This window comes from Drosophila pseudoobscura, chromosome 4, assembly GCF_009870125.1.
Source record: "Drosophila pseudoobscura strain MV-25-SWS-2005 chromosome 4, UCI_Dpse_MV25, whole genome shotgun sequence".
NCBI lineage: Eukaryota > Metazoa > Arthropoda > Insecta > Diptera > Drosophilidae > Drosophila > Drosophila pseudoobscura.
In genome coordinates this window covers 17,398,064-17,419,068 of record NC_046681.1, presented here as the reverse complement: position 1 = coordinate 17,419,068, position 21,005 = coordinate 17,398,064, and the positions used below count along the sequence as shown (strand labels likewise).

Genomic DNA, 21,005 nt, shown 5'->3' with positions numbered 1-21,005 from the left:
AGCAATCGTAGTTGTAGCAGACTAGTTGTTGGTGGATTGATACATAACTCTGATATTTTTTATGGAGCTACAATACCATTGTATGCGTTCAAACTTACGGTAATATTTTTATTTAATTTAAATTGTACCATACACATTAATTTTTTTAAATTAAAATTCTGACGGCAGTTTTTTTTTTGTTGCATAGTCATATTGAACAGCAAAATAACAGTTACATACATATATAACAAATTACTCTTTTATCATTCTTGTATGATCTGTGGGTTTAACGCTAAAATTTCAGTACATGTAAATAAATATGAACTCCTAATCATAACTGCAGTATTTGTATCTTATGAATTAATGTACAGAGTATGTATTCTACATAATTTTTGTATATTTGGTAACAAGTAGATGAATTTTCTTATTTCACGATTCAATACATTGTATGTTATGAAAGTCTATTTACAGTTTAAAATTAGTATACATCAATTTTTTTTCTCTAAAAATGCATATAAAGCTTGTATGATAGTAAAGGTTTAGGTAAGGGACTTATACATGGAACATAAGTATGTCGATATTATACATATACCTGTATATGTACGATAATTATAATTATAACTTGGAGCATTTTTTTTACTTTCGGTTGATTGAATTTGCTCCATTTCTTATAACATGAATTACTTTCAGCTTTCCATGAGTAATATTATAAATGCTAGGAATATTAGGGAATCTACAACTTTTAGTAGGCGAAAATTTGATAGAACGCTTACTAATAGGAATATGATTGAGATATATAATAAGCTTTTGGCTAATACTAGGCTGATTGTGCCATTGATACCACCTATACTAATTAACCCAAAAGTGCTGTTGCTCAAATTCTCACTATCCAAAGAACTTCGATTAGCGTGTTGCATGGCAGCAGTTTTTTCTCCTAAAGATTAAAATTTAAATGCATTAGTGGGCGAATATACATTATTCAATTATTATTACCTCTTAAAACATGTACCGTAATGCTAGCAGGACGGGCATTTGATGGAGCACAGGTATAGTTACCAGCATGCCGAAAATTAACCTGTTTAATACTTAGAACACTCATAGAAGGAGCAAGAAGATATGAGGACTGGTGCGGTTGTAAATATGGTGGATTCGGCGATATGAAGTTTGCTGAAGTGGCTACGGTTTTGCTATTTAGAATTCCATTAATTGACTCCACGGGATCCGGAATAGGGATAATACGTGATTTGTTACCAGCAAACCCGGGCAAGACTCTAAAAATGTGTCCGTTTTGTACGCTACTCTTCCCATTTGATTCCATCGACGTCACAACAAAACCGCCTTGTACATCATAATTAATCATTTTGTTGTCATGATACCTAAATAAACAATGTTGCAGTAATGTTAAAAGAGTACAGCGATAAAATGAATCAAATATGTCATATGAATATGTAAAATTAAATATTAGATACCCAAAGAATTGATTAATAATAATAATAGTTGAAAATATGTTAAAATATACAAATCTGTTTGTCGTGTTTCAAACCCTAATATTCTCCAAAAATTTCATAAATATCATAGATAAATCATATTGGTACGTACAGGTGATTTAGGACCTGTCACCATCAACGTCTTTTTTACCATTGTCTTCGTTCAATTTGTCTGAACTTCGGTCTTCTGGCAACTTTCTCAAACTCTTATTCGAATACTTTTATCTTCGTTCACGCGTCGATAGACTTCAACAGATTAATTTTTAAGAAAATTCACTTTTAAGAATCTCCATCACCGTAAAAGGTCCTCAGAACTTAGGTTCCCACTCAAACAGCTGTCTGCTTTGAACATTAATCAGAATCTCGTATCCTGGTATCCAACAACGGTCAATTCTTGGTACTCGGTAGACCAAAATATCATACAGCGCAAATTTCCGTTAATTTTTTATGCATAGACAATATTCTTCTACAAAAGCGTGTACCATTTTGCCTTCAGCTCTACCTCTCCTGTCCGCTTTTCGTTAGCCAGGCCAACTACGTGCATTGTTAGAAATAGTTTATCGTTAATCAAAGCTGACTAATGGTTGTTTTGGACTAATGTTGTATAACACAGATAACAAGGTTTAGAGTTTAGATCAACTGAATGAATTGACACCCTGAGTGCTCATATTAAGAAAACTTAAGATAAAACACTTTTACTACACTGTCAGAATCTGAAATTAGCTTTTCTGATTTTTAAAATGGTCTCTTACCAAAATACAAAAGAGGGATTTTCCGTCGCCCGCTTAAGTTTACACTCAAGCCGTAAAGTAGAAGTTTCGTCTATGTGAAGCTCAGGTGCGCTTGAAATTTCAGCAACCGCTTCTGTGATTATAAGACATTAGAATTTGTTTTGATTGAAAACCTTTTAAGCTAATACTACTTACCGACGATTTTTAGTTCAATAAAAATTGACTGAGTTGGGTAAATTGATAATTGACACTCATAAAATCCACGATCCTCTTCTCTGACGGCTTTAATTCTAAGAGACCAGTGACCCATATGCCGCGTATGCTCAACCAAAAACCTTTTATCGCTACTATGTGTTGACAACCCAACCGTTAGTAGCTGGAAATCTTTCCTGCGTATCCAAGAAACCTACAAAGTGGTAATTTAATAATTATTTGATTTTATGCATGTAAAAAACTTAAATCAATTATAATATAAGCAATGAGAATTGTAGCACAGAGCTATAATGTTTGAAAAGCGTACGTGTCATAAAGTCCAGTGGCATAAGAACCGCGAAAGGATTCGAAAGGACGCGATAATCTTCTGAAAATCTATTGCTGCGATGGAAGCAGCACTGGATGACCGCTGCTTCAAGCTGTTGGAGAAGCAGCCCGAGCCCCCCGCCCAGTCTGCCCAGACATGGGATGGTACCAGGTCTTCATCAAAATATAAAGTACAAAGCAGCGGTAGCGCAAGTTGGAGAGGTCTGCCCAGGGCGAAGGTCGTCGCTGTAGACTGGAGCGAAGTGTCTAGTAGACCACGGGCGAGAGGGTGGGTGCCTTCATGGAGGAGCCGGATCGTATCCTGAAAATGCTGCAGACATGCAGACCTAGAAATCTACGCCTCCGATACCACGCCAAGACACCGGCATTACAGTGCTGGAAACTCTAAGGTTGTTCTTAAGGATCCTTCAGATCAATCTCCACCACTAGAAATCCCATGCTTCCTAGTTCAGGAACCTTTGATAGTGTGAGAAAAGGTTTGACAACTAGCGACGAAGGAGTACACGGTTGCAGTTCAAAATGAAGGTAAAACACGCACCTGCATCCTTGCTAAAAAGCACCTTGTCGATCAATTGCTCATATGCAGGACGGTGGCATCATCGATAGGATCGTCCGCCCAGTCAAGGTATGTCACAACAGAGGCACCCAGCAAGGTAGTTTCTCCTATTCTTTGGATCGTATCAAGATTCTATGTGACCTGAAAGGGTGGGGCAAGAAAATCGTAGCATACACGGACGACGTTGCAATTATCTTCTCAGGGAAATACCTTCTATCACTCTGCGCCTTAATGACCGCAAAGCTTGCGCGACTGTCAGAATGGACATAATCGCGTGGACTAGGAGTAGGTTGGGTAATTGACAAAAAGCTTAAGTAGACCCAAACGTAAAGAATACTGAAGAAGGCAACGAAAGCGCTCCGTGCATGTATCTAGCAACAGCTAGACCAATACTACTCTACGGAGTTACCGTGTGGTGGCCGGCAACATCAAAAACGACGATCACCAAACAACTGGGCAAAGTTCAGCGGACCGCCGCCCTATGCATCAGTGGAGCCTTTCGCACCACTATACATTTCTTTTTTTAAAATACACATACATACATATCAAAATCGGTCGAGTCGTTTGTGAGTGATTGCAGGACTTGTGTTAATTATGATTACTTATATTTCTTTTAAGTAACAAAAGTACGGCTTACCGTTGCTGGAGAGTTAATTTTGACGACACAGGGTAATATGGCAAGCCCTCCTTTCTGGGCAATTACCCTAGTGTTGTTTTTGGTGGTGAACTGACTCTGTATAGTATTTCCAAAGTGATTTTGAGAGGACGTTATTTTGCCAACATCTAAAAAATTTAAAAGTTATATTATATTATGCTATGAAAAGAGAAAGAAAGAAAAGAATAACTAGTCTAGTCCAACGATTTGGTGAGATTGTTGCCAGGTGCTGGTTGCGGAACGGCCTACCCTCTGGTAGATGCGCTGCGACAAAAGGGGCGGAAGGGGGTCCTGTCAAATTTTGAAATGATCTTGATACATTGGGATATCACAGGAGCGTAGCTCTAGCTCTCTTTACTCTCTGGGAGTTGTCAAACCAAGACGGACAGACGGACGGTCGGAAGGCAGACATGCCTATATCGACTCGGCTATTGATGCTGATCAAGAATTTATATATTTAAGTCCCAAATGCTCCACTATGTATACGACGATAACCCAAAAAAAGTAACGAAGTGAAAGCTTTGTAATGCTCAAATCGTAATCGTATAGAACGCAAAATGTGTAGCGGCTTGTATACATTTTTAAATGTAATAATTTGCTATGCACGTCGCGCAGTTGAACACGACATGCGATCGTTCAAAAGGCAGAGCCGGAGAATCCAGCAGTCAACAGTTGCTGAAAGAGTCCTTAATTATTTCTCGCGCATAACGCGACAAAATCACACAGGAAGCTGGTAGAAGAATTTGTGAAGAACCTGTAATCCTTGTAAAGTAGTAGAAACCAAACATCCAGTTGACAATATGTAGGCAGCGAGTATTGGGATCTATTAATGTACTTTGAGTTCTCGTTAGTTAGGTTCCAAGAGATTGATTCGAGAGGCCTAATATCACTCTTAGGGGTTATTTTCACACAAATTTATATACACTGCCCCACGTTGGTAGACAAAATGTTAAATCTACACGCGTTTTTGTGAATGTACGAGTGCACTTTATTGACTTTGGATGACTCCGGAAGAATGTTCAAAAAAGGTACGCACGCCTGGTCTTTGGTACCATTGGGTGCATAAACATGATGAGAGATGATGGATTATTATGAGGGAAAAACAACAAAAAACTCAACAACAAAAATAAAACTCGAGTCGAGCATCAATGTGCTAAAATAACAACTAGAAGAGTCTCGACCTTCGGCGTAGCAGACTTGTGTTCGTCTTCAAAGACAGTATATTTTAATTTTGTACGAAGCCCCTTTGTTGATATCCAAAAACCGCAAAACAGATAATGCGATGCGAGCTGGGGAAAGGAGGTACCTCTCATCACCTTTTTCCCAATCCCTACAAAAACTGGCAATGAATAATTGAACACAAAAAAAGTACAAAGGTACCCTAAAGAGCCATTAGGTATTTAAACACCAATTCTATGTACACATATGTATGTCTTAATGGGTTAAGAGAACTTAAAAACATAATACAAAAAACATGTTGCAAGATAAACTTTTTTTATTGATGAATTTTATCAAATGTACATTTCTACATATTTATATATGTACATACACACATATATATGAACATATAGGACATCTGCTATAAACATACATATGTATGTATTTATTTATTGGTCCTAAGACTTTAAGGATATATACATACATATGTATATAAGTACCCCACATAAAATTCGGAGCACCGAATTTTTTTGATTCCTTTGAACTAAAGTTCGCGCGCGAAATAATCTAGAAATAAGTATACATATGTGATTTGACATACCTGAAAATGTTGAGCTAAGCAGCAGGAAAAAACATGACAGCTGCAAGTGCCATCTTTTCGGTTCCATTATTTCCAAATTTAAATCTTTCCGAGCTTGAATTTTTTTATGTTTGTTGCAGAAACATATTTGTCAGACACCAATTTCAGATTGCACATGTATGCACATATTCAGGAAGGATCATTTTATACTATAGATGTACATACATAATACATTTCATACATTAATAAAAATGTAGCACTGTTCCACTTGAAAACCTTGACCACCTCGCTTTTTGAATATGGAAGCGCATGCATGCAGATACATTCATACATACATATGTATGTTGCATGCTACACACACAGTAAACAAATTGCTTCCTTTATTTATAGGCATACATAGGTCAATTATAGATGTACATATGTAGGCGCTCCTTGTTTTATGTTTCAATAGTTTAACACCTACAATTTATACATTTCATACATATTTACATACATTGTGTATGGTTTTTAAAGGATATTATATTTTGATTCTGTACAAATATTTGTATGTACATAAGTAAATATTTACTTATTTTTGTACGAAATATGTATGTTGAAATTTATTTACATATGTGTATACATAGTACGCAGATAAGAGCCACACAATTGAGAAATAGTTTCTCAGTAGATCTTGTACCTATGTATTATATGTGTACATATGTAGATATTTTATATTCATTCATGTATAAAGTATCCTCAATGTGTCGTTGATACAGTATGTACATATTTTAAATATGTAAATACATTTTCAAAGTACTCCAAATATATTTTAGTTTATGTACATATGCACATGCAAAAAAATTAGCACAAAACTAATTGAAATTCACTTGATGGCTTAATAATGCATTGCCCGGCTTCAGAACTTTTTCTTTGAAATGTCAAACGGAGACTAAATTCCCGTCGGAAATGTACACAAACATACATACATATCCAATCCACGTACAAATGTTCTCCTTATAACTCACGCAATCGCATTATGTAGGTCTCAACGTAACAGGGGGAGCCAGGAACATATCTTCAGACATGAATGCATATGTATGTATGTAAGCATGCGCGTGCGTGCATTTGTCCAAGCGCGAACTGCGCCCATCACAGTACATGCCAGGGATGGTACAAATGATTCACAAAAGTTGCTAAAATGTTCCAGGGCCTAAACTTACATAAATTCTCTTGTAAAGCTTCTTTAAAAATCGGGTAGATTTCTTTTGTAAGCTGCTCGTTGATATATACTGGTGCTGGTGAATTTAGTCCAAGTGACTGCAAGATGATGGGTTTTTTTTTCCGACTGCACATACCGAAATTATGCAGTTATGCCGCTCTATTGCGAACCAGTTCCAGTGTGACCGTGATGAAAGGAACTGAATCCTAAAATCGCATGCGATTTTAGCCATAGCCTGTGCATCGAACCTTAGCTTAAGCTGGGCTTCCATTTGGGTCTCACCCAGTTTGTTTTCGACAAAACTGAACTCTCTTTGTAAGATTCGAGATCTCACCAGCCATACTGCTAAGCTCTCCTGCCGCTCTTCTGCCTCATTTATCTTTGTAGAAGTGAGACTGACTTGCTCTTCAAATCGTTGGTTCAGGATCTGAACCAATTCCGGGACTGTCGTTTCGGACGTACCACTTAAATCCATTTCTGCGTCGTCGTGTCTCTTTTGCAAATGTGTTCGATGCTTTCGTTTGAAGCCAGTGCTAAAGGAGTGGAAATGGAATGGAAAGTTTATAAAGTAGTTTCTCTCTCTGGGGTGTTAGCTAAGGGCCAGCTAGGGTTTCAGGGCCGAATGCATTCAGAGACAATAGCCAACTAGACTATGATAGATGCAGATCGTTAGGTACTACAGTGAGTTTCTATCATTGAATAGAATAGGTATCGGGGGTTCTAAGGTACTCGGGAGAAAGTGCATAACGATCGGCCTAACAGAGGCCGATACACGTGAGCGCGTATGCGCGGCCCTATCCCAAGGAAAGAGCACGGATAATTTTCAAATGTCTTTATGCTCTCGATTACACTGTCTTCGTTTCACGCTTCACTAATCAATTTAACTCTATGATCACCATAAAAAAAGCTCGCAAGAGATGATGTCTTCTGAAAACGGCGATATTATGGCAGCATACTAAGCTTATTATTCTGCATACAATGCCTGTCGATGGTTTGTTATTTTGGAGGCGTCTCCTTAAAATCACAAATAATATCGACGACAATTTAGTTTACCTTTACATTCAGAACTGTATAAAAAAATAATTATGTATATTTCCATTGAAGGAGTGGGATAGGGGCTTTCGGATTATTACATTTTGATTTAATTGAATTTTTAAAGATAATCTATAAAATGAACTGTGTTCTAAAATAAACGTTTATTTAATACAAGACATTAAATATTATTAATCCTTGGCTCTTCTGGGTCTTCCTACTTTCCCTTTCCTTTGTGCAAGCGTACCATTCGAATTTGCTGGGCTTTTGAGCAGTTTATGCCAATCCTGTTCACACACCAAGCTGGCTCCTAGCATCGTGTACCTAAAAATATTACAAAAATCGTGTGTTCACATATAGTTCATTTGCTTATCCAATGTTAGGGATAATATTATGGAATAAGTCTGCTTTATGGAAAGCATAAATAATAAAAAAAAAGCGTCGGTACACTACTATCAGCGGTAAGGGTCGCCCTACGTTGATACCTGGTACTCAGGCAGTATAAATGTAAGCTTATGATTTATGTAACTTATACAAAATATTGTATAGGCAATTACGTGAAGAATTTGTACGGTGCCGATGACTGTGGCATGCTTTCTATCTCTCTCTGTCTTTTGTTATCGCTGTCTGTAAAAAGGACGAATTGAGTTGTTTTTGATTGTGGGAGGAGAGATCTATTTTAATTTTGTTGGCACTTGTTATGAGAGATAAAAAAACATAGAGAGAAACAGAGGAACCACGGTGCCTGTTATATTCTAATGTCAGTTTTTTCACTATTTCCACCCAATGCCTATTTTATTATAATTTTCAAATATTTTATCGATTCCCATTTTTTTGCTGGTGGTTTTGATTACACAACATATGTCCCTCTCTCTCTCTACTCATACCAACACCAGCTGTTATATCTCGCCAGACGTCGCAGACAGCACGTGGAAGACTGTGTGAGAGAGAGAGAGAGAGAAAGGATGAGTAACGGCGTGGAAGAGGTACCGGTACCGTAGTCACTGCAAAATGATGTGTTCCTTCTGGATATAATACTGATCCGATCTGATCTAGATACGAAAATCTAGCACAATAAGTTTCATCTCGAAAACTGCAACCTCGGTGAGGTACCGCAAAGGAAATGATGGTACGTGGACTAAATCCAGTGAGTAGTCCCTACACATTTTATTCGATACTCATTTCCCTGACTTTAGAACCATCGAACCGACACACAACCCTAGTGAAGGCTAAACGTAACATTACCTGGGTAGTAAACAGCTTCAACCCGTTAAAATGTCCAGATAAGGTCAGACGTGGCCATCAACTGGCTGCAATGTATTTTCAGGAATGTGGGAAAGGAAAGGAGTGGGGAAAATTCCACACGCTTGGCTTAAGGCAAAAATAGTGTGTATCTAATCAGTATATCGTCCTTTCATCTCAAAATCATTGACGGTCAAGTCAAGTAACAACTGAAGACACCAATAAATCCTCACATACTGCCAGGGCACAACATGCCTATCGGAAAGGAAAATCCACAGAAACGACAATCTCTGCATCTCAAAGAGTTCTTCTGTACAACTTTCTCGACATCGAAGAACAACGTCGCACCAGGAGCCATTAAGGAGGCCCTGCCGGATCAATTGTTCATATGCAGGACGGTGACATCATGGATGGGATCGCCCACTCAGTCAAGGTATGTCAACAGAGGTACATCCCAAGGCCGTATCCTGTCTCGCCTTCAAAGGAACATAGCAGTGAACAATATTCTGTATGGCCGGGGAAGTACACTCAAACGCTTTGCGACTTAATGACTGCAAAATTAGCGCCTGTCAGAAGAGACAAAATCCAGCGGTCTGGGAGCTAATCCTTTTGAAACGGAAATCATGTTATTCACAAATAAATACTATATTCCGATTCTCAAGGCCATTATTAAATGAATGCAGGTGCTTCATTAACGACAGTGCCCGTTACTTAGGGAGGAGGGGCCAGGAAGTCTTCGAGGAAAAAAGGTCCTGTCTGAGGACGTTCGCAGCGGAGCAAAAGCAGGGGATGGAAATTCATACCCCCACGAGCATTGCACTTCGGCGGTTTGTGAGAAGTGGCCGTCAAGACGGCGAAAAAAATCGATGTCCGGAGAGCGAGGTCCGGACGGTGTTGACGAGGCAGAGGTTAGCACAGATCCCAACGACGAGGAGGTGCTCACTCCATGCCACTTTTTAATCGGCCAAGCTTCTATCTATGGTATTTTTCTTTGTTACTTGAGTAAGGATTTTTGGCGCACGAGCGAAGTGAGTTGGGGCTAGACCCAAAGTGTAAAAATATTCACTAACTATTCAAATTCTTGTAAAATTTAAAATATAGACATACATACCTATCACCAGGGCGTAGACTTGAGCCACACTTTGCACAACTAAAGCACCTTAGATGAAATACACAGTTAATTATTTGTTTTTGTTGACTTTGTATATCAATATTATTTATTCCAGTAAGCGCTTTTGCTACCAATTCACTTGGAGGAATTGTTTCGCCACATCCGGAACATACTCCAGAGCATCCGAACATACTGCAAAAAAGAATTCAATAAATAAATTGAAAAAGCTCTACAATACAAAAGATATCGTACTAAAACAACAAAATATATCGCTATAATTTCAGAATACAATCGTCAATAGCAATTGTTTTCCTTTTTTCTTCAGTTAGAATACTTCAAGTACATAGGCTGCTATTTAAGTTTTCGGCGTAGCTATCGAAGAAACATACGTTGATGGTTAAAAATGGTTTATTAGATTTGGAAATATTCCTCAAGAAAATGAATACCAATTTAGAAACTATGGTTAAGGATGGTTCAATTGGTTGTGCCAAATAAATGGTTAATTGCCACTCAGAATTGATCTTTCTCCTTTTGTCTATCGATAAAGTTGATCAGTTTTCGAAAAAACAGGTGATCAGTTGGTTGGCTTGGGAGACCACTTCTGACGTTGATGGAGCAGGCCATGGCTTGCCCCAAAACTGACTACCTCCCGTTGTTGAGACACTCAGATCTCGGTCAGCAAGACGGAGAAAGAGAGCCCTCACCGCTCGCCTGTACGTAAGGCCTGTAGAAGTACGTAAGGCACAAGGAAACTCGTCGAGGAAATTGTGATCCAACATCGAGTAAGTCCCTGAAACTCCGCAGACTGAGAGTACTGAAGAAACTGGCACTAACGGAATCTCACTTCCAGGATGGGACCTTCCCATCAGGATCTAGCAACCAAGGAACAACACCTCCCACAGATCTGGTAGCCTCTAAGAGAATCCACTGCACCATAGACTCCTTCACGGGTCTGGACTAGACGGAATATTTTGGCATGCTTATTCTAAAGTTCTTGCAGTTGATCTCCAAAGACCAATTATGGCTTTAATGAGCCCATTTGTAGGGCGCTTCGACAGTACGCATTGTACTGTCAGCATTGCGCTGCCAGCTGGGATGCGTTTTGACTTTTGCCAGGGGAAGGGAGCCGTCAGACGGTTCCTTGGAGACCTCTTCCTTTACCATAATTAATTCTTGTTATTTTCTGATAATATCTTAAGTTAGAAATAAGTAAGTCTAGTCAGATAAGAATTTATATTCCGTTGGCGGATAAAAATAAATAAATAAATAAAGAGTTTTACTAAAAAGACTGAGAATTAACGCAGAAAAGACGAACCTCATCCTCTCTTCAAAAATCGAAAAAACTAGGCTAACCCCAAAAACACAAGACAAATACAAGAGGATGCTAAGTAGCACATGGGGCCTGTCATCTGCTATTATGCACTGGATCTACAACTCGGTGGTGCGACTAACTTTACTGTATGACGTTTTAGTGTGGTGGAAAGTTACTGAAAATAAGTCAAATAAGCTTATGGAAATACATCAGCGGCATGATCTGCTCTGCATCACAAGGGTGCTGAGGTCAACCCCAACAAAAGAACTCGAAAAAATACTCGTTCTGACTGCAGGAAAGGCAGCACAACGCCTAATTGCATCAGGAAACATGCCGCTAAAAGGAGTCGGACATAGCTTAATTCGCAGGGGCCTAATCAGTTTTACTCACTACATGATCCCCCAAACTTGCCTCGATGTCAAAACAACCTAATTTATTGAACCTGACGACTGGAAAAAGGACGGGACCAGATTAGCCACTTTAACAAGACGATTCCAAGAAGGACGGAGGAGTAGGAGTACTGTACAGACTCTGAGATAAGTCTTTAAAATGAGCTACCGGATCAGTGCAGGTAATTTTAGGCGAAAGTTTTCGCCATCTGCAGAGATCTGCTCAACTAACGGAACGAGCACATGATGTGGTCAAATTATTCGTAGACAGCCAATCGGCGATAAGGTCCATGTAGTCGTCCGTGGTCAGTTCCAGAAGTGTCTTGGCGAGCATGGAAGCAATACCCTAAGCACGACAAAGCCTTGTGGATCTTTTGGGATGGAAACAGGTCGGCAAACAAACAAAACAAAATAAATTTTATCAACATTCATTCGTACTTTGATTAAACAAATGAAATTTCCTAAAGAAAATTATTTAGTCTATTCCATTAATCCGCTAAGTAACATATGTGCTTTTAGTAAGGGCTCCTAAAGAACAAAGACACTGAACCGGTGTAAGAACTGCTGAAACTTTAAAGGCTCACCATGATGAGCTCATCTTTGTTTGAGCGATCAAGCATATTTGTTTTTATCAGCTGAAAGTATGTCTGAAATCTACCATCACTATGTCGTCACCGCCACAAACTAGTGTTGTGAAGCTATTTAGTGTGTCTGGTTAGACCTAGCGACTGGACTTCTCATCCAACGTGCTTAGTAGGAGGTGGTTCGTCCTGATGTTCTTGATGAGCTGCGATTGATTCGCTTCTCAAGCTCGGAACCTCGGCTAGACGTTCTTAGGCACGCGCCATTATCGGAATACATGAGCTTGTATTTTTATAAGCGAATAATCTGCGTCGATTGCTGAGATATGGCTCTCTCCTCTCTTTGTTAGAATTGACGGCCGATTCACGTCTCTATCTTTGTTATTGTTGTTCTATTCGCTCTGCAAAATCTTATTCTCTTTGAGTCTGCAGACTCTGTTATAGAGCTTGAAAAACCGGTTAACTTACAATATAATAAACTTCCAAAGTGAAAGTGAAGATTATTTGGAGATCCACACTTTTAAAGTGAACTTGTTTTTATTGAGGAACGTCAGCATTTCCACATGGTTTGGTTTAAGCCAAGCTCTTCTATCGTTCTATCTGCATTTCATTGAACAATCCTCTCATGCGCACATTTTCCTGTGTTTTGGGGAGTTATATGGATAGTTTTCACCGAAGATCAAGCCCTTTCACAAACTCGCAAGAGCTGGAGTCCGTCAGAATCGTAATCGGGTAAACGTCCTGCCAAAGCTGGCAATAGGTTTTTTCTCTCAGAACACGGGCCTTTTGGTAATTCTTCCAATGCTGAAGGCGATTCTCCTTCACTTCAATTCCTTGTAAACTGGAGAGAGGGTACAGTTCACTGTGTGATTTCCACCGCAGTTTCCCCATTTTTGCGTTTGTTTTTTTGGTTAAGTGTAGTTAGATCTAAGGCGTGGCAGTAAATATCTACCTAACTAGATCTATACAGACTTCGCAGACTGATCGCAGCGTACAGTACTTCTTGGTATCCCCATTGCGTTTATGCATCTGCAAAATATTGCTCATTTAGATATTTAAAATTGCCTTTCTGCTATTGGATGTATATTTCATGTATGTATATTCCCTTTAATAAGAGGTAACACATGAAAGTTTTTATTTTGAATAAGTTCCACAACTTTTTTCACTGGCGTGCTGGATCTCTTTACCTGGATAACTGCTGATGCAGGCCTTGGCTTCTTTGGAGTGATTTCTCCAGCATCGGTAAGCTGATCGTTTGCATTATTAGCCAGGAACGAAAACCCTTTGGTGTTGTTTGGTCTCACACTTGCTGCGTGTTTTGAACTTCCAAGGTTTATTTGTAATTTATTGTCCCGTTAATTTTGCGGGCTGAGTTTTAGTTCTTTATTTGAAAGTATTTTAATCCCGTCTGCATAGCTTTTGTGCTTGCATGTTATTGTTATTATCGGAATTAACTTTCGATTTTCTAATAGCATATTGCGGTGATGGAGCAGAAGTTCCTCCACGATTTTCGGAACCAGGAATCACTGGTTGAAACGAAAGAGTAGTCCCCATTTCTTTGTTCTATCGAGATTCTACGCGCTTTCATTTGAGCGCGGTCGAGCCGATTCGGAGAAGTTGATACACAAACACCGTGACACGAAACTTTTATTTACTAGAAACTCTATTTAAAAAGAATTGTTATTCTATCAACTTAGAAAGCATCGTTGTCACGCTCGCGATTTGTGCCGCTACATTTTGCCAAATTAGCAATAATATCAGAACATTTTTGAATTCATCCAACGCTTTTCTATAGGCTAACTTGTAAACGTATTAATACCTTTCTTTAGTGTAGTGACAACTCGCCGGTAGATGCGCAGGGCTTTTTTAAATCTTCCGCAAAAAAAAGGGACAACTCATGTTTTGTATTTATATTTATTTTTTTTATGTCAGTAATAAAAATATAATTAAGCATTATGTTTTTTAATATATTAAGTTAAACATTTACCTGGAGTAGTCTTTTTTACAGAGTATCAAACCTCTTCGTGTAAAACAGCTGGAACCGACTTCGGCTAACATGGCTCCGCAGCAATGACATTTTAGGCAACCATTGTGCCAATATCTGTCTAAAGCATATAAAAGATATCTATCACTTATTTTATCTATGAATAAATAAGAAAACCAAATGTTAGTATAATCTTGTAAGGTCCGGAAACATACGCACATTCGGATAGCCGAAATTTACATACCATTATAATTATAAAATTTTTCATACAGAGTTTCATATATATAATTAGAAAATTGGCAAGGTACGCAGCTCCGTTTTTACACAAGCGGAACTTAGACATTGGCGGACTTTTGCGGTCAGCCATCGAGTGTTACAGGGGCACTAAAGGATAACGGGTTTGCGCGCCATACCAGTACACTTGGACAAGGGTAAAGAGGCTTCGGCTTAGGGATTTCCCAGACCCGATGCAGCTGTGCACCCTTGCCCTACAGAGCGATCACGGACGAACCGTCAAAAGTGGCACCTTCATATGCCGAGATATGATTGCCGGGGCGATCGGATTATTCCTCGGGTGACTAACCCCTTCCCTCCCTACTCATGAGAGTGCCGGAGCGACAAGACCATCTCCCTACCTCTGCATTTGGAAAACTAGTGCACAAAATGACGGGGAGGGACAGAAAAGGTCTTCTTACAGAAAATTGGAATGTGGCCAACGTTTAGAAGCTAGACAGAGGCGTCATGTGATTCCCCCCGTCCCCATTACCGACGAGTTGATGGACCTGCTTGGAAAGACAGGTGGTGTGATGTATCATGGGTACGAAAAGTTTATCCTAGTCTCCTATAAGTCCGACCGGAGATCGGAGATAGCTGCCCCCGGAGACCGCCAGTGAGGATGTGCTCCATCACCATGACCAACCTGACTCTCCAAGGTCAAGGCTAATATAGACATGTTTACAAATTAGACTATGCGAGCACTTTCAACCCATGTGTCGATGGTTGGGATGAGTTTGAGAGTCCAACGTCTTTGGGTGGCCGTATTCGATCCATGTTGCCACTTCCTTAGGCTTTGCTGGTTGCACGTCGTGCGCATCTTGAGAGAGCAATGCTGCTGAACGCCCACATCGCGCTTATAAAGGCCAAATGCTCTCGGAAACAGAGCCTTGTGTCAATCATGACAACAAAGGACTTGACCGCTCTCTTAAATTGCACTATTTTTTCCACTTTGAAGTTGGCCTAGGTCACATGATGGATGGTCACAAAATGACTTCATACCTGGGTGGTTACCAGTTTCACCTAGCTGTTTTGAACGCATTCCTAATGTTCAGCGAACCCATCACGCAGTACTTTTTTTGCCGCCCTTGCACCAAGTGCTGGCAATTGCATTTGAAGCAATTTCCACTACCATATGGCGTCAATAGATGATCTAAACTTGCGAAAACCATATTGGTGAGGTGAGAAGCCGCACGCCCTTTCCCAACGTAATCATTTTACTTTTCCAAGAGGTTTTCTCGCTCCGTCGGTCAGGCATAATATAAGGGTGCTCCCCCGACAGCTTACCCGGTTAGGGCAGGAGAAACAGCATCTTCCACCTCTTACGAAATACTCCTTTCCGCAGGCACTGGTTGAGAAGCTCAACGACTATGTCCATGCGCAATGAGAGGACCAGTCCTTGATAAGAAGACTTGTCCTAACAAGCTCAGCCGAGTACAGGGCATTGCAGAGCTACGTATAACAGGTGGGCTATGTACTCACCCAGGCGATGTCCTGGACACAATGCTGCACCATCTTCCAGTATACTTAAGTGTGTTAACACTTTCCGCTTTCAAAGTGAGAGAAACCAAACATTAAAAACTATTCGCGTTTGGGCATTCAGGAATTTTGACGAGATTCCCCTTAATAACTAGAGACGCCTTTCCAGGCATCCATCCCAGTTAGGAAACGAAGCGAACCTACTGTGACGAGCTTAACATCAGGCTGCCTGGTCACTGCAGTGGATCACTCACTCGGAATATTCAAAGCGGAAGTTGCAGGAGGGCATCTGCAAACTCTCTCTAGACGGGCATTTAATGACCCACATTCTCAGATAGCCACGCAGACAAACCACTAGGCTCAATATCGTCGAAATCAACGACCGTAAAAGACTGTTGCTGGTCTCTTAAAGAGACCGCAGTGCAGTTAGACCACTTCATAATATGAGTACAAAGTACAAAGGGACATCGATGGCCGATGCCGCCGACAAACTGGCAAGACAGAGCACTACCAAATATCTGCTAGCAGATAGGAAGCGGGCGTTGGCTACTTGCAGCTTCTCACACAAGAAATTTTCGAGGTAAATACAAACAGGTAATGGGATAAGCATTACTTGCGAGGAAAGTAGACTTCTGTACTTTCCTAAAAGTTCCGCAAATACATTTCCTTCCCTTCCTGCACCAGAACCTCCTTCTCCCTCTTTCTCGATCTCCCGGAAGATTCAGCATTCCATCCTTCTTACCGAAAGCACCTGAACCTCTGTACCCTCTTCTCCTCTTCCCCTTCTGTGAGCGGAGAGCATAACCCGGCTGAGAGCGTCGTCACAACCTACAGAATGTCGAGATTGATATGGACATGTCGATCCAAGAAAAACTCGGCAGAGTTATACCGATTCAGCAGTACAGTACTGTGTAGACACTGGCAGATTGGCACACATGCCTCCAGGCCGTCAATCCCTCACAATGATGCCTGCAGAAGTGGTCGGAGCTAGGAAGAGGAGAAGTCGGTTTCGCCCGTGTTCTGCCACTGCTCGGACCTTGGAAACCACAGACTACGGTCTATCGGGGCCCCATTTCTCACGGACCTTTCTGAGCCATGCGAAATCAAACAGAGATCTTGTCAACATAAATATACAGCCAAGCCATCGGAATGATTTCCACCGTGTAGGCAGAGAGAAGGGCCCATTGCAACGGATATGTAACAGGCCCAACTGAGCTCTCCAGATACCGCTTTTACAAGATTTTTACTTGAATTACCAAAATTTATAATATTAAGTACCCGAATTGCCAGTATTTTTACTTCTTCGGGAGGGTTTAGTTAAAATTGTTAACTGATTGTGGAGGGCAGACAAACGACAGTTATTTTCTCTATTACCTAAGCTCTACCTAACCTTGCCTAACCCACTGTTTTCCATTGCCGTTTTCACTTTTTTTGGTATAGCATGGACCTGTTTTTGTCGAGAATACAAAAAAAAATTGCCTAATGAATGACAAAGCTTCGACTTTTTTAATACACGAATAAAAATTCGTATGAAATGTCATTCTCATTTAACTGATATTTTCACCCTATCACCATTTTTTTTTATTTTTAAAAAAGACTTTTGTGATATATTGCAAATTTGAGGTATGAGGATGTGTTCAACAACATCTTACAACAAATTTATGTCTCGTGCAAAGTACAAAATCACTGTTGCATAATAATAATTACAATAATTACATTATAACGTGATATACGTATTTACTATATATTCTGTTAACGAATCCAAGTATTGTAATAGCTTAATAATAAGAAAAAGTTTGTGTCTATCCAAAATAATTAACATTAATTAATCAACATATTTGATTTATTTAATATCTTACCTCCACAACCACCACACACTTTAATTAGAGAGTTAGGATGAATTAACTGATGATTATTGAAATCGTTTGACGATTCGTCCATGAACGATAAATGAGACGAAGAAATATTTGAGCTGGTCTCGACAATATCCTTATTGTTGGCAGTATTTCTATAACCAATAACTACGGGAGCAAAATTTTCCGGACTTGAGGAATCTTGGGGATGTGCCACTAGTAAATCTCTATATGAATGGAACGATGCATTCATTGCAAAAAGTACTTTAATGACTTATATTGTTAGGGTCATATATCCTGTTTATAGTTTTAACCTGCAAATATGTAAGAAAAGAATATATATATTAAATAAATGCCGGCTGAATAAATAGTACTATTACCTATCCATTAGGAAACTGAATAAAAAGCATACGACTAGAGTTTGTGTACTCTCCAGGTATGAAAGCAGTTAAAGGCTAACATCTAACTTGATGAGGGAAATAGAGAGAGACCGAGAGAAATGGAGGAAACACCTGATTGTGACTAAAACACGGTATCAAGGAAGACACACTGAATGTCTTTCGACCTGTTTTTACAGATAATAATTATCTTCAGCAATCCAGTATCTTCAATATTGAGAGTGCTAATCTCCAGTGTTAAGACAAAAATAGATTGCAAGCGGGTGGCCTACGCAGGCGAGAAAGAAATCATCTTTTCGGGCAAATACCCTCAAGGACTTTGCGATCTTCCAAACTTCCAAAACTCTCACCGTCTAAATGGTCTCAAATCGAGTGCAGACTAACATTCAGCGTTGGTGCTAGTTAGGTTAAGTTGGTGGAAGCGAAGATAGAACTTAAACAATAAAAAAACAATAAAGAAAAGGAGAAGAAACCCAATACCGCCCTCTAAACATGAAGTTCACTACGTCATTAATTAATATCTTGTTAAAGTAGCCCCCGACTTCTAGCCGGTTATCGAAACCCAATCTTCGGATGACACCAATGAGTTGGTTCTTCGATGAGTTGGGAAACAAAGGATATTCACTGCGAGCAAAACTACGTCCATTGTCTCCTTCACTATTCAAGAACCAGGATCTATGAGACCTAAATTATTCGAGTAGATTCTGATCTATGAGGTTAATGTCAGCAAAATGGGACCAATACATTATTAAATTCATTAAAGAATTCGTAAATAAGTGACGGTTTTCTAATGCCTACATTCCATGTGCTTTAAGCAAGCCATCCACAGGCGCACATGTTCGTCGAATTTGTTGTGTTCGACGAAAATTCGATTGCGGATAGCATACCAATTTTCTTGGTTTTAACTGAGATATGACAACATTCTATATTTTCCTCCATTGTCCTAAGCACCTATTCTGCCACTGCTGCTTTGATATAAGTAATTTAGATATTTTAGGGTATTTAGGCAGGCTCTGGTTTTTACTTACTTTACTTACTAGCCAAAACGTTTCGCTATCGTTTTTAGGTGCTCCCGATTTCTCAAATTTTCGTCATCGAAATTTTTCATTTTCTCATCGATTCTGGCAAACAAAAACCGTTGACCTGGTTGTATCAAAATATACAGCGTGATACAAAATATTTCTTGCCAGCGTTCCGATCAGCTGTTCTTACGAAAACGAAACGGTTGTGGCCCTGACCAATTATTTACGAGCCAAACTTAAGGTTGGGTTAAGAAAAAATTATTTATTAAAGAGACAAGCTATATTTCCCTAGTAATGGTATACAATTTACGTTGATGCATACAAACTGGTTTTCATTAGCAATTAAAAAAGCCGTTTACTTTTCATTTCGGCAAGGAGAATGTTTGCTTTTTGGAAAAAGAGGTGCACAAATTTGAGCGTTTTTAAAAGTAAATCGGAAAATGTTTGCAAAAGTGAAAGCTAGAGCCTGCCTGATAATTATATTTTCGCAGTAAAAAAAAAAGAAACGATAATAAAAGGAACCTTATGAGCACAATAGAAAAGATATACAAAAACTAAATTTTAGTTGTTGTATGTATATATGTATGTATTTGTATGTATATATGTACGTCTTTTCGGTAGGTATGGGTGTAAGAAACACTTTATACACAAACTAAGACACTGTCTTGATGTTTTATTTTTTAATAGATGATGCATTTAATGGACCCGGTGATTCGAATTAGGATATGTATGAACATGAATACTTTTGGTGTTTCGAGACAGCTATAATCGCTTTAAACGCGTTTTAATCGTCAACATTTTACGAATGCAATTTTGATCAAATCTGTACGTTGACACAAAATACTATGAAATGATGTATATGCACATACATATGCATGTAACTATTACCGCTGGCTTGGAAAATATCAAATGGTACAAAAAAATAACTTTAGTTGGTAAATATTCTTAAGTTTGTAAGAGGGAAAGTAACAGATTTAATCGTCGTTGAAAGCTTAAATTAACACCTTAATTGACATCATTTTTAACTTACATTTTTAATAAATCAATTTCTAAACCTTTAAAATATTGTTTTGGTTAAAAATGCAATTTAGATTAGTGATGAAAGAAATCGATACTATCGAATTGGATGTATTCGAGTTCGTTTGGTTAATATGATATATCAGAATTAATTAGGAACATTGGAAAAAGGCTATATAATTTACATTGCGTTGCAAATTTATAATTATTTGTGTCAGGTTTTTTCTTATTCTGATTTGCAGTCTGTGATATAAATTAGGCATCTATAATGTCTGTTGAATAGTTCTTAGATTATGGTATAAAAAAGACTCGAAGACTTCCGCTGTTCCGACCAAGTTGGTCTATCTGCATCGTCATTTGCATTCATTTTGAATCTTGTTGTGCAATGTTCTCCAAAGATATTTAAGCTTAAGAACAGTTTCTAATAC

General features: G+C 39.0%; 2 protein-coding genes and 1 long non-coding RNA gene across 10 annotated transcripts; 1 reads left to right on the top strand and 2 right to left on the bottom strand.

Annotated features, from left to right (window-relative positions):
- Positions 1-61: 61 nt before the first annotated feature.
- Positions 62-7,379, bottom strand: dpr19 (defective proboscis extension response 19). 5 transcript variants are annotated; one of them, XM_015180206.2, is made up of 7 exons: positions 6,691-7,379; positions 5,708-5,895; positions 3,931-4,076; positions 2,393-2,603; positions 2,219-2,330; positions 973-1,355; positions 62-913 (listed from the first exon to the last, which is right to left on the bottom strand). In XM_015180206.2, the coding sequence occupies exons 2-7, from the start codon at positions 5,772-5,774 to the stop codon at positions 666-668; spliced, it is 1,167 nt and encodes a 388-aa protein (XP_015035692.2). In that variant the 5' UTR covers positions 5,775-5,895; positions 6,691-7,379; the 3' UTR covers positions 62-665. The 5 variants fall into 5 exon arrangements, with proteins under 5 accessions (XP_015035692.2, XP_033236568.1, XP_001357169.2 ...); XM_033380677.1 differs by lacking the exon at positions 6,691-7,379 and adding an exon at positions 6,508-6,641; XM_001357133.4 differs by lacking the exon at positions 6,691-7,379 and adding an exon at positions 6,553-6,641.
- Positions 7,380-7,926: 547 nt separating this feature from the next.
- LOC4817762 (LIM/homeobox protein Lhx4) lies at positions 7,927-20,686 on the bottom strand. 4 transcript variants are annotated; one of them, XM_015180203.2, is made up of 5 exons: positions 20,591-20,683; positions 18,147-18,454; positions 14,539-14,656; positions 10,270-10,461; positions 8,004-8,240 (listed from the first exon to the last, which is right to left on the bottom strand). In XM_015180203.2, the coding sequence occupies exons 2-5, from the start codon at positions 18,391-18,393 to the stop codon at positions 8,108-8,110; spliced, it is 690 nt and encodes a 229-aa protein (XP_015035689.1). In that variant the 5' UTR covers positions 18,394-18,454; positions 20,591-20,683; the 3' UTR covers positions 8,004-8,107. The 4 variants fall into 4 exon arrangements, with proteins under 4 accessions (XP_033236572.1, XP_015035689.1, XP_015035687.1 ...); XM_015180201.2 differs by having other exon boundaries at positions 14,539-14,692; positions 20,591-20,682; XM_033380681.1 differs by lacking the exon at positions 10,270-10,461 and having other exon boundaries at positions 7,927-8,240; positions 14,539-14,692; positions 20,591-20,685.
- LOC26532344 (uncharacterized) lies at positions 8,497-10,270 on the top strand. Its single transcript, XR_004469417.1, has 3 exons — positions 8,497-9,045; positions 9,113-9,591; positions 10,061-10,270. It is a non-coding gene; the product is annotated as an uncharacterized lncRNA (long non-coding RNA).
- Positions 20,687-21,005: the final 319 nt, after the last annotated feature.

Bases quoted from the DNA above. Each gene is read 5' to 3' on its own strand.
- dpr19 (XM_015180206.2), bottom strand. From the start codon at position 5,774: ATGGAACCGAAAAGATGGCACTTGCAGCTGTCATGTTTTTTCCTGCTG. The intron at 4,077-5,707 runs GTATGTCAAATC...TAAATTTTTTAG, and splicing joins GCTTAGCTCAACATTTTCAG to ATGTTGGCAAAATAACGTCC. The intron at 914-972 runs GTAATAATAATT...TTTAATCTTTAG, and splicing joins TACGGTACATGTTTTAAGAG to GAGAAAAAACTGCTGCCATG.
- LOC4817762 (XM_015180201.2), bottom strand. From the start codon at position 18,393: ATGAATGCATCGTTCCATTCATATAGAGATTTACTAGTGGCACATCCC. The intron at 14,693-18,146 runs GTAAGATATTAA...ATTTATTCATAG, and splicing joins AGTGTGTGGTGGTTGTGGAG to ATAAAATAAGTGATAGATAT. The intron at 10,462-14,538 runs GTAAATGTTTAA...TCTTTTTTGCAG, and splicing joins TGTAAAAAAGACTACTCCAG to TATGTTCGGATGCTCTGGAG.